The 14,478-nt window shown below is 36.2% G+C and overlaps 3 protein-coding genes and 1 pseudogene across 5 annotated transcripts; 2 read left to right on the plus strand and 2 right to left on the minus strand.

The window, feature by feature from the left end:
- Window positions 1–663: 663 nt before the first annotated feature.
- LOC136408180 (myrosinase 1-like) lies at window positions 664–3,227 on the minus strand. 2 transcript variants are annotated; one of them, XM_066389036.1, is made up of 10 exons: window positions 3,090–3,227; window positions 2,889–3,037; window positions 2,735–2,837; window positions 2,582–2,672; window positions 1,985–2,156; window positions 1,668–1,927; window positions 1,306–1,562; window positions 1,074–1,251; window positions 919–1,025; window positions 664–857 (listed from the first exon to the last, which is right to left on the minus strand). In XM_066389036.1, the coding sequence occupies exons 1-10, from the start codon at window positions 3,137–3,139 to the stop codon at window positions 677–679; spliced, it is 1,548 nt and encodes a 515-aa protein (XP_066245133.1). In that variant the 5' UTR covers window positions 3,140–3,227; the 3' UTR covers window positions 664–676. The 2 variants fall into 2 exon arrangements, with proteins under 2 accessions (XP_066245133.1, XP_066245132.1); XM_066389035.1 differs by having other exon boundaries at window positions 919–1,251.
- Window positions 3,228–3,812: 585 nt separating this feature from the next.
- On the plus strand, window positions 3,813–5,399 carry Prosalpha5 (proteasome alpha5 subunit). The gene is made up of 4 exons (XM_066389868.1): window positions 3,813–3,935; window positions 4,342–4,615; window positions 4,673–5,108; window positions 5,296–5,399. Exons 2-4 carry the CDS (start codon window positions 4,344–4,346, stop codon window positions 5,359–5,361), a joined length of 774 nt encoding a protein of 257 aa, XP_066245965.1. The 5' UTR covers window positions 3,813–3,935; window positions 4,342–4,343; the 3' UTR covers window positions 5,362–5,399.
- Window positions 5,400–5,885: 486 nt separating this feature from the next.
- Window positions 5,886–8,208, minus strand: LOC136408199 (myrosinase 1-like). 2 transcript variants are annotated; one of them, XM_066389063.1, is made up of 10 exons: window positions 8,097–8,208; window positions 7,883–8,043; window positions 7,713–7,815; window positions 7,568–7,658; window positions 7,081–7,512; window positions 6,859–7,028; window positions 6,713–6,799; window positions 6,279–6,456; window positions 6,121–6,227; window positions 5,886–6,068 (listed from the first exon to the last, which is right to left on the minus strand). In XM_066389063.1, the coding sequence occupies exons 1-10, from the start codon at window positions 8,138–8,140 to the stop codon at window positions 5,942–5,944; spliced, it is 1,500 nt and encodes a 499-aa protein (XP_066245160.1). In that variant the 5' UTR covers window positions 8,141–8,208; the 3' UTR covers window positions 5,886–5,941. The 2 variants fall into 2 exon arrangements, with proteins under 2 accessions (XP_066245160.1, XP_066245161.1); XM_066389064.1 differs by lacking the exon at window positions 6,713–6,799.
- A 294-nt stretch (window positions 8,209–8,502) lies between these two features.
- Window positions 8,503–13,175, plus strand: LOC136408754 (myrosinase 1-like; annotated as a pseudogene).
- The last annotated feature ends 1,303 nt before the right edge of the window (window positions 13,176–14,478 follow it).

The following is a 14,478-nucleotide window of genomic DNA, read 5'->3' on the forward strand; positions in this document are numbered from 1 at the left end:
GCAATTCCCAGAACGTTGGATAGGTAGAGGAAATGATGCCCCTCTTCAATGGCCACTTAGATCGCCAGATCTAACTCCCTGCGATTTTTCCATTTTGGGTACGCTAAAATCCTGAATGTATGCTGTTCTCATTCAAAATGAAGACTACCTAAGAGTTCGAATCTTGCAAGCAGTTGATGGAGTGCGCAATGATCTAATGATGTTGCGAAGAATAAATTTTAATTTTCTTCGACGTGTATTTCTGTGTTCGAGAAGGAGGCAGTCATTTTGAACATTTATTAAATTAATTGCTTATTTTATTTCCTTGTGAAGGGAAAAATGTGAGACTTTGAGGAGCTATATCTCCAGAAGGAGACAATTTCGTATATAGATATATCGTATATAGATACGAATCAATATATTTTTGACCAAGGAATATGTGGTTAAGCCTTGACCCCCTCATTCTGGGACACCCTGGATACATCCCCATAATTGATTTTTTTATCAAATCACAAATAAACTCATAGGAGTCCGAGGGGTTGTTAAATGAATACCCTTTATTACAAGTTACACCACTGCCTTGAAACTATAAAGATTCAGATTATGAAATCTGAGAATTATACGATCAGAAGACATATGATTTGTGAAAAATTTTCAACCTTGTAATTTTGTTAGTTGCATATTTATTTATTTTTGTTTAAATTCTCAAAAATTCAGGCAAGTTACTTTTATTCCTATTACCGTCTAACCCGTACTCCCTGCAAGTGTCAAGCAAACACCTGGTCTCAATTACATTCTTGTAGTACTTTCCAGAAGCCTTCCAAATCCTGGTTCTGTTAGGGCTCTCATGATCCACATAGATCAACCCTAATCGATTTCTAAAAGCGCATGCGAAAAGAATTATATCCCAAGTTAGTTATTACCATGGTTTTAACCTACGAATATCCACTGGTCCATTCGAAATTATCCATAAGACTCCATGCAGTGTACCCGACTACATTGACCCCATCATCCAGCAAAGCTTCCAAAAGCCCGCTCAAATAGCCCTGCAATGACCCTTTTTTCATTTGTTTAGTGTAAACTCTGAAAAATACCCTGTGATATCTGGTCCTGTCTTGATCGTCAATAATCCCGGGGGTGTCCACCCACCCATTTTCAGTCACAAAAATCTCTCCTGGATTGTAGGTGTTGTGGATATAGTTCAGCAGCTTTCTCATTGCGAAGGGGGCGTATTTCAGCCAGTCTACAGCTGAGGCAGGCCACGAAGGGTCTCTAAAGTATGTGGATTTTGTATATTTCTATATTATAATTGAAGAAGAAATATACGTGTAAACATTGTTGCCTTTATCGAGCCAGTAGTTGGGGACGCTGATGTTGTAATCAGCAGTGTAGCTGACCAAGTTGGCAGTGTAAAGGTTCACTCCGAAGAAATCGAAGATTCCGTTAATCAAATTTATTTCTTCTTTAGTGAACGGCGGCAGTCTGGAAAAGCCAAGTCCTTCTCGTTTACTTCTATCGTCAATGCGCTCTTTCATAATTTTGGGCCAATCTCCGAGGTAAATAGGATTTGCGTACCAACCAAACTACAAAATTATTAATGTGCGTTAAAGCGTGACTTTCAGTATGACAATGCCCGCAATAGTGTAATTTTCCACGCAGTCCTATAACAAAACACTGAAATTTCCTACCCCAAATTCCAATTCTCTCTCTGCAGCCTCGATATCCAAAGGATCGTCACTGGCAGGTTCACTCCAAGGAGTATCAAGGGCCAAACTGACTTTTCCCCTTTGCGTAGCTCTGAAGTCCTCATCGTAGATGCGATAGGCCTTGGCATGAGCCATAACTTGCAGTTTCGCGCATTGGTATACCCCATCTCCGATCAACACCAAACCGGGGGCATCCATGGTGTTTCCATAACCCAGTAAGCAAGTGGTGTTGGGTTCGTTCACTACATTATTAAAGTTACCATCGGATTATAAATAATTGAGGGTACTTTCGTTGGTACCTGTGATCCATGTCTTTACGTATTCTCCATATAATGAAAATGCCAGCCGGGCGTATTCAGCGAAATAGTCAGTGATTTGGGGATTGAGCCACCCTCCCAGCTCTTTGAGGTGCTCGGGCAGGTCCCAGTGGTAGAGGGTGACCAAAGGTTCGATGCCGTTTGCTAAAAGATCCTTTAAAGTTGAAGATTGAAGTATTTTTTTTACATCATAACAGTAAACGCATAAACATTTTTTCAATTATGTGAAATGTTTTGCCAATTTTTGAAGTTGCGCATTTTTGAAAATTTCGTCAATTTCGCCAGTGTTCACATTTTGTCGAACGTGAAAATGTTGTTATTTTTGCAAATTTTGTCGTCGTTTAGAAATTTTCAAATTTCGAAAATTAGAAAATATCGTAATTTTATAAATTTTGTTGATTTTTGAAAATTTTGCCAAGTTCAATTTTTTTTTAATCACTACTATATTAATCGCTGTTCATGTGGTGCCATCTATGCATAACACCTAATATTAGATGTAATCTTCGGCAATGGCGCCTTCCTACTACAATATTTGCAAAGCTGCATTTGCTCCGCATTTTCATAGATAACGCTACTTACCTTGATCAAATTCAAATAATAATCAACTCCTGCTTGATTGACGTTATTGGTACTGCCATTAGGGAGAATTCTGGACCAGGATATTGAAAATCTATTAAATATCATAAATTACGGTTGTTTTTCGTTTAAAAAATCTAGACTTTCGGCCTCAACCTGTAAACTTGAGCTCCCATCTCTTTCAAAAGCTGCACATCCTCCTTCCACTTGTGGTAGGAATCGCAGGCAATGTCTCCATTAGTACTATCGGCCACTCGACCTGGAAGTTGGCTTCTGTAGAAATTAGCTTAACACTACAGTTAGTACCCACTGGCATTATCGTGCAGGAAGTTGTCCCACATATTTTCGCCCTTTCCATCCTCATTCCATCCTCCTTCTACTTGATATGCAGATGAAGCAGCGCCCAATTTAAAGGAAGCGGGGAAATATCTGTCCGTTATGTTTTCATCTGCAAATGAACTATAAAAGGAAGGGAAATGTTCGATTTAAAGAAAGAATTATTATTATTTACCTAGAAATAATGGCAAGGTACCATAATATTCCTATGAGGAGGAGTTTCATGGTGATCTGATAATGGATTGAAGTAGTTGAAGAGAAATTTAGATGTTTTTTTTTGAAAAATGTTGGAGTAGGTTGTTTGTGTTAAAAGGACATGTCAAATGAATTTTCAAGTGTTTATGGATTAGAGTTTTTGATGATAACGTTTGGTGCGTACTTCAACTCAATCTACTTTTCAAGAGTCATAGAAAATACATTCTTTTTATTGTATAGAATATATCATAGGCTCATATATTCTGCCTAATGGCATTTGATCGGTTTCGATCCCTCAGGGATTATGGATGATCACATAATCCCCAGTTGTAAACCTCTCCTGAAACTAGTTAAAATTATTACGGTAGGTCTGGAAGTTTCTTTTTCAATTAATGTGTAAGAAAAAAATGCAATTTTTCTTTAGTGCTTTGATATGTTTTTTTTCTAAAAATAATATATTGAGAGAATTGAAATTCTTTAGAACCATTGAATAATATAATTAACAAAACTATTACAGCCGCAAACTGTCTTTCATATAAAAATAATTCGCTAAAGTCCAACTTAAAAATTCGGTCCTGTCAACCTGTGTCAGGAAAAAAATAGTTTAAAATGACCACCCTCCCAACGTTGCCATATTTCAAGTTTCTGCACCAAAAAATTTATTAAATTTATTGAAAGAATAGTGACAGCTGACAGCCTTCCCACTTTGTAACATCACTGTTTTCATTTTTGTTTTTCACAGTGATCTGCAAAAGTTGGAAAAATTAAGAAAATAATTATTATTTAATTGTGAAATCCTCTATAATTCTCGTTTATTAAGCTCTAAGTAAGTTCTCAATATCTTTTAAAAAAATTGATATTTATTTGCCGGTATTTCATGATATGTGCCGATTCATTGCGGACCTAACCTCAAATCTCCAAAAATTAACACTTTTAACCCTTTATTTCACCTATTTTCGATTAAATTACCCTATAAAAGCATGAATTTCTAGCTAGAACTGTTTTTTCTTTGATTCGTTGTCTTCCTAGACATATAGTAACCATTGTTAATATGAAGTTAAGGGACCCCTTTGAAAAGTTCTCCCTTAACACAAAACCAAAATTCTGTCTTTAATTACCGTTCTAATTTTCCTTCTACATTGATATAACACAATGATAGCTAAATTTATTACTTAAAATTAAGCCAATTATATATATAATTAGTCCTGGAAATGTCAACTTTCCTCTTGCAGCAATGTTCCTCACCCGAAGTGAATATGACCGTGGTGTCAACACCTTCTCCCCTGAAGGGCGCCTCTTTCAAGTGGAATATGCAATTGAAGCTATTAAATTGGGCTCAACTGCAATTGGAATAAGCACCAATGAAGGAGTAGTTTTGGCAGTAGAAAAGCGCATTACCTCCCCCCTCATGGAACCCACCACAATTGAGAAAATTGTTGAGGTTGACAAGCACATCGGTTGCGCAGTTTCAGGCCTTATTGCTGATTCCCGAACCATGATTGATAGGTAGGTTTTTTTGTTCACAATAAACATCATTATTTCTTACAACTAAAATACAACAAGGGCTCGCTTGGAGTGCCAAAACCACTGGTTCGTATACAATGAAAACATGAGTGTTGAGTCGTGTGCTCAGGCAGTCTCAAACCTGGCTATTCAGTTTGGTGACTCAGATGATGATGGAGCAGCCATGTCCAGGCCTTTTGGCGTTGCCATTTTGTTCGCGGGTATTGACGAAAAGGGGCCCCAATTATACCACATGGACCCTTCAGGCACATTTGTGCAGTTTGATGCTAAAGCCATAGGCTCAGGTTCGGAGGGGGCACAGCAAAGCTTGCAGGAGATGTACCATAAAAGTATGACTTTGGAGGAGGCCAGTACTGCTGCTCTCACTATATTAAAGCAGGTTATGGAGGAGAAGTTGAATTCTTCCAACGTGGAGGTCATGACTATGACCCCAGATAAGTTGTTTCACATGTTCAGTAAGGAGCAGGTTGAGAAGGTAATTTCAAAATTGACATAGGTTTTTAGGTTATTTATTATTATTTTTGTATTCTCAATAAGAAATTTGATAATAAAGTGATTCATAATTGTGGTTGTCAAGGTAATTTTTTTTTAATCAAAACCTTCCAGATTCCTTTTTTTGCTTTTGCTTCTTTGCTGTGTTTAATTAAGATTTTGCTTTGTAGGTAATAGAACGCGTGTTTCCAGTAGAGCATCCTTTGTCATTAAATGTGGGGCAGCAGAAGGTTTAATCACCATTTTCATGTCATTTAACATCATTTATTTTCTCACTTTTTGTAGTTTTGCTTGAAGTTTATTTATGTTATTTTTTTATAATAAATAGTTCAATGTTGCATGTCTCTACGTGTTTAATTGTTAGTCGTAAAGTACGTAGTTTATTAAGACAAAATGGTTTCTGAGAGACGTCATCTCAAGTTCCCAACATTATGCAGACACAAGGATGAAAAGCAAGGAGTGAGGCATATTTTCACTAATTTTGATATCATAAAATAGTTAACGTTATAGGTAGATGATGATCTGGCTATTCACAAAGAGATGACGCTACATAGCTAAAAGTTATTTACATAAAAAAAGGTCCGATTTTTCTAGTGATGTATAGATAGCGCCACGTCAAGTATTATTGACGAAATAGTGATGGACATTTTTGCAAATATTGAATTTCCCGTTTTAGAGCGTTCACATTCCAAGTTTTTTTATGGCGTCTTTACGAACTTTTTAAAAGCTGCTTAATAACACTTAATAATTCATGCTCTGAAATAATGTTTATTAAAAAAGAAAAAATAATAAAACAACCAAATCTATTAAAACGTTTCAATCAACGCACAAATCTACCAGACACCGAGTTTGCACCACCTTCTGGTAATAACGGCCCGACTCCTTCCAACTCCTAGTTTTATTGGGGCTTTCGAAGTCTACGTGAATCAGCCCCATTTTCTGCCTATAAGTCATCCTCAACCTTGGCATAAAATGAACTCTTACAAGATACTTACGAGAAACCTGAGGCCCATTCTAAATTGTCCATGAAACTCCAGGCGGTGTACCCTACAACATTGACTCCGTCTTCCAAAATGGCATCCAGAATATTACTTAAATAGTTCTAAAACTTATTACTATTCTCTGAATTTTAATTGATGTTTAATTTCCGAACCTTATAATATCTAATGCGGTCTTTATCCTCTAAAATTCCAGTGTTATCAGGCCACCCATTTTCGGTTATAAAAATCTCTCCAGGGTTGTATTTTTCGTTGATGTGGTTGACCATTTTGCGAATGCCAAAAGGAGCATAGTAAAGCCAGCCCATAGAAGATTTGGGCCATAAAGGATCTCTATATAAGAGTTTGTAAATTCGAACAGAAAGATCCCCTTCATAGTTAATGTTAAAATTGGATTATGTTGTGTATGAATTGTGTTTAATAATAAGTGGCAAATGCGCTATGATGGTGAAATAATGCGGATTGCGCAGGTGATAAAACGGCAAGTGTGATTTAATGATGATTAGCAGACAATTGGATGTGTAACCCTGGTGAAGAAGTAAATGTTTTTAAAAGAAATCATGAAACAAATTGATATAAGAAAGCATACATTGTGACATTGTTGCCCTTATCATTGTAATAGCTAGGAGTTCCAATCGGGGCGTCTGGAGTGTAACCCACCACTTGAGCTGTGTATCTGTTATATGCATAATGTCATGAGATTTTAGAAGCAAATTACCCTAAAGAGGTTTTTACATGTTTAAAGCAAAGAAATCAAAGCTTCCATTAATAAGAAGGGTCTCCGCAGGAGTTAACGCAGGCAGCCTTGAGAAACCCAAACCCTCCAGTTGACTGCGATTGCCTACTTCCTTTATCATAATCGAAGGCCATTCTCCTAGATATATGGGGCTAGCAAACCAACCAAGCTAAATTACTTAGATATCGAGCATTTGTTAACTAGTCATCTCAATTCCTTACTTCAAAATCAAGTTCCTTCTCTGCAGCACTCTCATCGAGATTGAAGTCACTAGCAGGTTCGCTCCACGAAGAATCAAGCACCAAACTGACTTTCCCCCCCTGCACAGCCCTAAACTCTTCATCATAAATGCGCCATGCTTTGGCATGAGCCAATATTTGCGTCTTTGCGCATTGATACACTCCATCTCCTGGGAGTACCAGAGCTGGCGGACTGTTGCCGTCTCCATACCCAATTAGACAGGTAGATTTTGGTTCGTTAAGTGTCACCCAGAGTTTAACATAATCCCCAAAGAGAGAATAAGCCACTCGAGCATATTCAGCAAAATAATCCGCTATTTGAGGATTTAGCCATCCCCCCAAATCATCTAAATGCACTGGTAGGTCGCTATGAAATAATGTGACCATTGGTTCAATGTTATGAACCTTCAGCTCCTGTTAATTGAGCCAATGAGAAAAATGTTGAATTAAATTATGAAAAATAATAAACCTTGAAGATGTTTAGATAATAATCCACACCTGGTTGATTGATTTTATTGGTGGTACCATCGGGAAGGATACGCGGCCATGCCATGGACAATCTGATTCAATGCAATTTTGTTCAGTGACAAAGATTTTGAAAGGTAAAAACGTACCTGTAGACGCTCACCCCCATTTCCGCCATAATCTGAACATCTTCCCTCCATTTGTGATAGGAATCGCAAGCCACATCTCCATTGTCACCGTTCACACTCCTACCTCATTATTGGATAAACAGCCCTCATAATTACTACATCAGTATTGTAAGTAAATTATTAAACCTTACTAGAATTCTCATGCAAATATCTATCCCAAATGCTCTCGCCTTTGCCGTCCTCATCCCATCCCCCCTCGATTTGATAGGCCGATGTGGCTACTCCGAATTTAAAGGTTTCCGGAAAATATTTATTAGTCACATTTTCCTCATAATCTTTGATGGTTTTGGCACTAAAATTAGGACCAAATAAGTAATTTTGTATACGGGGATTGTAATTCCATACCTAATAGTTAGGATTAAATTGAGAATTAATGCTAAGAGCCTCATGGTTGAGCCAATTTCGAATTTAAACTGTGGCGATTTTATGTGATAATTACATGTTTACTTTCTTTGAATCACACTTAAGTTTATTTATTGATTAAATAATAATTTTAAGTGTTGTATCTCACATCATCATAAGAAAATGATCTTTTTCATTTTGAAGTAGTCCAATAATTGATAAGACGTGTACTAATAAAGGGTGTAATAATAAAAAATGCAATAATAAAAGATAAAATTTAAATAAACACCCTAGGTTTACGGTTCACCGCCTATTTTCAGGTTTTTTTTAATGATCACCCGTGATATTAATATTTTTGAATACCTCTTTTTCGAGATTTAGTCAGATTTATTTACTAAGAAAATATACAATGCGCATACAGATTGACGTGCACATAATCATTCATGTAGCGCCATCTAATTTACAGTCTTCACATGTCTTTGCGAAGTCATTAAAATATAATCTCAAATTAGCTGCTGGGTTGCACATTAGCTCCGCGTTTAGTAAGGTACTTTTTCCTACTTTTGATTCTTAAAGATTACAAATAAAACAAATAATAATCTTCAAGAACCTCCTTAAAGATAAACTTATTTCTTATCAACACAGAATAACCCTTCAATTTTCGCTTGTTACACGCAGTACAATCCAAGATAGGACCACTTATCACATTGGCCTTTTTGTTCCCTTCTTTGGTCTTAAGGCAAATCTCAATGTTTAAACTCTCTGAATTCCCAAAACGCATGTCTTTAGCGCTTCGGCTACTAGTGTACACGTTGACGACATTGGTGATGCCACCAAAGAGTTCCCAAAAGAGTTCATAATTGGAGTAGGTTCTACCGTCTATTAAATAAATAAATAAATAGAACGAGCTTTGGCCGATGACGGCAAAGGCAAGAATTGGTGGGATTTTCACTTACACGAAAACACCAATATAGTTCCTTTGCAAAGAATAGTTTGTGAGCATTTTTTGTAGGTATTCAGGTAGAACTGCAGTTAGGAAAAATGAGGATGTGGCTTCTGACCTGTACCATAAATATAAGGAAGGTATTACCATGATGAAGGATCCTTATGTGGAATATATGTAGAAAAATATTAATTGCTAATAAATCATAACACAAATTTATCTAAAACTTGAGCATTTTCAATCCTCTTGGCAGGGAAATGCGTTCTTCAAGATATCTAATTTAAGAGCATTTCAGGTCGATAAAAGCTTCGGTCGGTAAAATTCTCCTTGTAATCAATCAGATATTGGTTTACTTTATTTATCACCATTTAAAAGTTCTAATACATGAAATGGGTAAAATTTATTAAAAATCTACTAAAAACAAGACATCACAACACAACACGAAATCGATAACAAAATCGTCAATTTTTAAGTTTTTGTTTTCGTGCTTGAAGGATCAGTAACTTCCGTTTCCTGTGCATCGATCTTGCGTTGTTCACAATGTGGGGCGCGATCGATTTTGGAGCAGGGTGTTACGATCTCGAATTTTGGCTTATCGACGAAAGAAATGATTATGTAAAATATATAAACTCATGTAGACAAATATTAACATTTGTTAATGTACAGTGGATCAAAAAGTATTGGCACACCCCTGATGATCTAAACTGTTCCATAAACATCTGATGAAAACCCTCATGGCTAATTAGATATAGATCATATCGTGAAATGGGTTTTATGAGCCCTAGTCAAACTAATGAAAACACCACTAAAATCTATCAGTGCAGCAGAGCCATTTTGTGGCTCATGCCACTGTTTATCATCTACGATGACGAGTTCAGAGCGAAGCACGAAGGGAAAGTTCCTATGGTCACTGGTAGTTCATGGTACGAACCCATATTTAACAGCACTGATGATTTAGAAGCGTGGGACGGGCAGATGCAGTTTCAGCTGGGTGAGTTTCAAACTTATATTTGATGAGTAATTTAAACTTTTAATGAAGGTTGGTTTGCGCACCCGATTTACTGAGGAAATTAGCCACAAGTAATGATCGACCGCATTGTTAATAGAAGCGCTCTTGGGGGGTTCTCCACAAGTACACTTCCTGAATTTAGTCAAGAGGAAATCGACTTCATTAACAGAACTTATCACATTTTTGCCTTAAACCAGCACCAACCTCAAAAAATGAATGATAAACTATGGTCCTAAGCTTTGAATTTCAGCTATTCAAGCACTTTAGTAGGAACCGCTGAGTGGCCTATAGGGTAGCCTGACTGTGTTCATGGCACTTTTGACCCTTCATGGAAGAAAGCTGAAGTAAAGTAAATTTGTGTCAAAACGATCTCTTTGTATAATGTGCTTTTGAAGATTGGTTATGTTGTTTCTTGGCCCATGGGTTGACTGGATCAACGACGACTACAGCCCAGGGAATATTTTTATAAGCGAAAACGGCTGGATTAATGATAACACTTTGGAGGATGCTCATCGCGTTGAATACTTGAATGTACGTAGATATGTTCCCCAAGATAAATCACGACCAATATTCTCAAATATAACAATATTTAAGGAACATTTTGAATGCAATCTACTTGGACAACACCCCTCTTACTCATCACGCCATCTGGAATTTAATGAACATTTTTAAGTGGTGTAGCGGATACACGTATGTACCAGAACTATTGAGATGATTAGAGTGCTCATTTTTGCAATTTCAATAGTTAAATTTGGGCTCACGAGAGTTGACTTTGATAGCGAAAAAAAGACCAGGACTCACAAACAGTCGGCCACTTCGTTTAGAATTGTGGCCCGCGACAAGTGCTTAAGATGCTCGTAATTGGGGCTTATTAATAAATGGAGATTTTTATCATTTATTTGGACTATTTTTTTAATCTCTCATATTCCATATAATTTGAGTACTACTTCATTAAAAATTTACCTATCAAAGAATATCGTCAGCACTCAGAACTGAATAACTGCTCGATTCGAAACGTGTTTTAAATTATACATCGGCATTTTGTGATTGTCTTCACGATAATATTTTTTACACAAATGCCACACATAACCATGATTGAACAACGTCTAGTTGCTGGGGCCTGAAGAAAATACCCGATGGTCTACTTTTTGGCGTCGCAACTGTGGCCTATCAAATTGAAAGGACTTAAAATGAAGAAGGCAAAGGAGAGAATATATAAAACAAGTTTTTACATGACGGCAATAAGTTTTTAGCGCACTTAATTGGGCAAAAAACGGGGATTTTGTAAGTTACAGACAAGGATAATACGAATGTGACTTGCGACTCGTACCACAAATGAGAAGACGATATTGCAAATGCTAAAGCACTGGGGTTTGACTTTTACAGGTTTGTGCGTATAAAAAGCAAAGTTAGACTGTCTGAAGACTTAAAAATAACTAAACTTGACTGGTTTTTAATATTTAGATTTACCTCTTTTAAATACTCTTCAACTAATGAGATTTTCCAAGCTGACAAAAGCTTGAATGATAAAAAAGGCATCCACTTCATCTTAAACAGGGTAAAACTTGATAAAATTGTTTTGAATGAAATCGGATAAATAGCTTGACGGCTATTTTGAAATTATGACGTTTAATTCGTAGCGGATATGACGTCATTTCAAGCACTGCCATAATGGGGGCCAATTTCACTTCCGGTGAATCCGGAGGAGTTCTATAGAACTATAGAACGATTAAAATAACGCATAGTATCAAATTATAAATTATTGATAAAAAAACCGATGTGTAGGTTAAGCAGTTGCTGTCAACAAATAAGTAATTAAGATCGTTTAATAATTAATAAGTTGGAGTTCATTTTAAGGGATCTCGCAGATTCAGTTGTTCTGGACTTAAAATAAGTGAACTATAGTAAAATTTAATATAACTTATGCAGGTGGTTTTCTTTAAATATACTTACTATTGATATCACCCAAACGGTGAAAGTTACCAATTCATTTAAATGGGAAAAAAGTTGTTAATTTTTGGGGCTGATTTTGTAATTGAAACCGTTTCGGATAAAACAATAATGGCCAGTCTCTGTATTTAGAAATTAAAAGTGTAATTCATTATGAACAACATAATGAAATATTATGGAAGATGTAATGAAACGTTATGAAATACGTAAAAAATAAATTACTCGTTATGTTCAGATCGTAAATTTCATGACATGTCCCACTCTGTAAATAAATCAAAAGTCTCAACTCTCACCTTCTCATGCATTCGTTATATGGCAGACTAGACTTACCAAGAGTACAAGATCTATGTTATTTTTTCAAATATCTCTCTTTTTGAGATTTTCTTGCCTCGCAAAAGACTAAAGCTTAAGTATAGTTTAAAAGCATATATCTTCTTATCACATTTCGCTTTGTAAGAAACAGTCAATTCCTCTCGAAAAGGGTGAAATTTGATAAAAAATTAATCAAGAAATTAAACATATATAGGTCGACGGCTATTTTGGGGTACTTTAAAATTCTTCGACAAGACGTCACTTTCCGTTTCCTTTGCGCTCGGTATTTTAAATGTTGGAGCGATTGGAGTGATTGTGGACATGTAGATTATACAATTTTTGTAGACAAACTAAATTAATATAAAAAAGCATGATCATTTTCAATAAATTCTTCACATTATGAACAAGAATTCTCCCTGACAGCACTACGAACTCTATCAATTTAGTGGAGATCGACTGTTATCTCAACTTAATTCAAGTAAGTATCCTCTGAAATTAAGAATTTCATTTAACGCCGACGACCAAGACCGAATCTCTTATTTGAGGGTGCGAATTAAAAGCGTAGACTATGTTGTTCTAATGATTATCTTTCAAAGCTATATGAACAGCTTTTTGGACGCAATTAAACTAGACAAAATCGACATTATCACATATACTGTGTGGTCTTTGATAGACAATTTCGAGTGGAGAAATTACGAGTAAGAAGTTACTTTGAAGTGGTGGTTTCAAAAGATTTATTGGGGGCGTTCTAAGTTTAAGGTTCGGATTGATTCGGGTGGGTTTCAACAGTTCTAATCGTATCAGGACTTGGAAGGAGAGTGTCTATTGGTACCAGAATGTGACCCAGACCAGAACTCTTGATGATTAGTAATTAATAAAAGGAATTGTAATCAATGTAAATAGTACGTAAAACTCACCTGTATTTTTTCTGAAGCCACAGAGAATGTACTGTGGCAGTGTGCTTGTTTTAATTAGCTTAAATGATATCTAGGTGAAGCGAGGGAGTCTTTACGACAGTGTTAGGGTAAAGAGTTGAAACAACCTAATGGTTGGAGATGGAAACGCCACGGTGACGGGTCATAGAAGTAAATTGACTTTTGATTAAATGTAGGCAACCAATCAATCTATTGGTCTTTGCTCGCATTTTTATTTGTGTTGGCTTTAATATTTGATATTTTAACTTTGTTGCTCATAAATCAATCATCCAGTGCTCCTCTTACCGTGCATGAAGTTATTTTCCCTTAGCTTTCTCCCTTTCTTCCTCCTCTCTTCTTTCTTAACTGAGCAGAACGGCGCTCTTATGGTTTTTTTAAGCAAACAATAAATCGAAACTTCTTCCCCTTATCATCACTCAAATCAGCATGTGAAGAAAGCCGCGTTCCTTCGGCCATATACCGACAACATGCGTGCAGTAATTAATGTTTCATATCTATCTTCTCTCTTATGAGCTGCAGATAATTATATCTATTTAGTAGATAATTGCTGTACGTGCTTATTAATTCAAACCCCGGAAACGTGATTTTAATGAAAAAATTGCATGTGCTCTCAATTTTAATAAAATTGTATCTGAATCAGCAGGAAAATTAATAACAATACGTGAAATATGTCTACAATATGCTCTGAAGAAAATTGATGAAAATGAGCAATTTCCTGCTTCCTTGAGATGCTTACACAAAAGCATGTAACATCATCCTCGCGTGCAATATTTTATTGCTGAAAATCGATAGTAATAAAACCATAATAAATAACCCCTGAATTGCACAATAACAATAATGAAGAATGTGTTTGAATAATACTTAAAGATTCACGAAACTTGATGGTACGGTTTGCTGGTTCTCCAGCAAACCATGCCGCCAGATACCCAGAGTAGATTAAACCTTAGTTTTAAGTAATTAAAACTTTGAGTAACACATAGATACACTCATCCTTAGTTGGGAAACATGAGGAGAAATATTGTATTACTCATCAAGATTTGCGAAATACGCTCAAAACCACTATAAATAAATTAAATGAACATTAAAAACCTCCCCGGTATGTACGCCTCAGATGTTACGGGAAATTATTGAATCGACCCTTATATGTATATGTGAGTAAACGTCATAGTAGATTTTAAGTCACAGTCCACAATAAGTCAATTAAAGTCATGTGGGGCTGCTTCAACGTCACCAAGA

This window comes from Euwallacea similis, chromosome 4, assembly GCF_039881205.1.
Source record: "Euwallacea similis isolate ESF13 chromosome 4, ESF131.1, whole genome shotgun sequence".
In the NCBI taxonomy this organism is placed as follows: Eukaryota; Metazoa; Arthropoda; class Insecta; order Coleoptera; family Curculionidae; genus Euwallacea; species Euwallacea similis.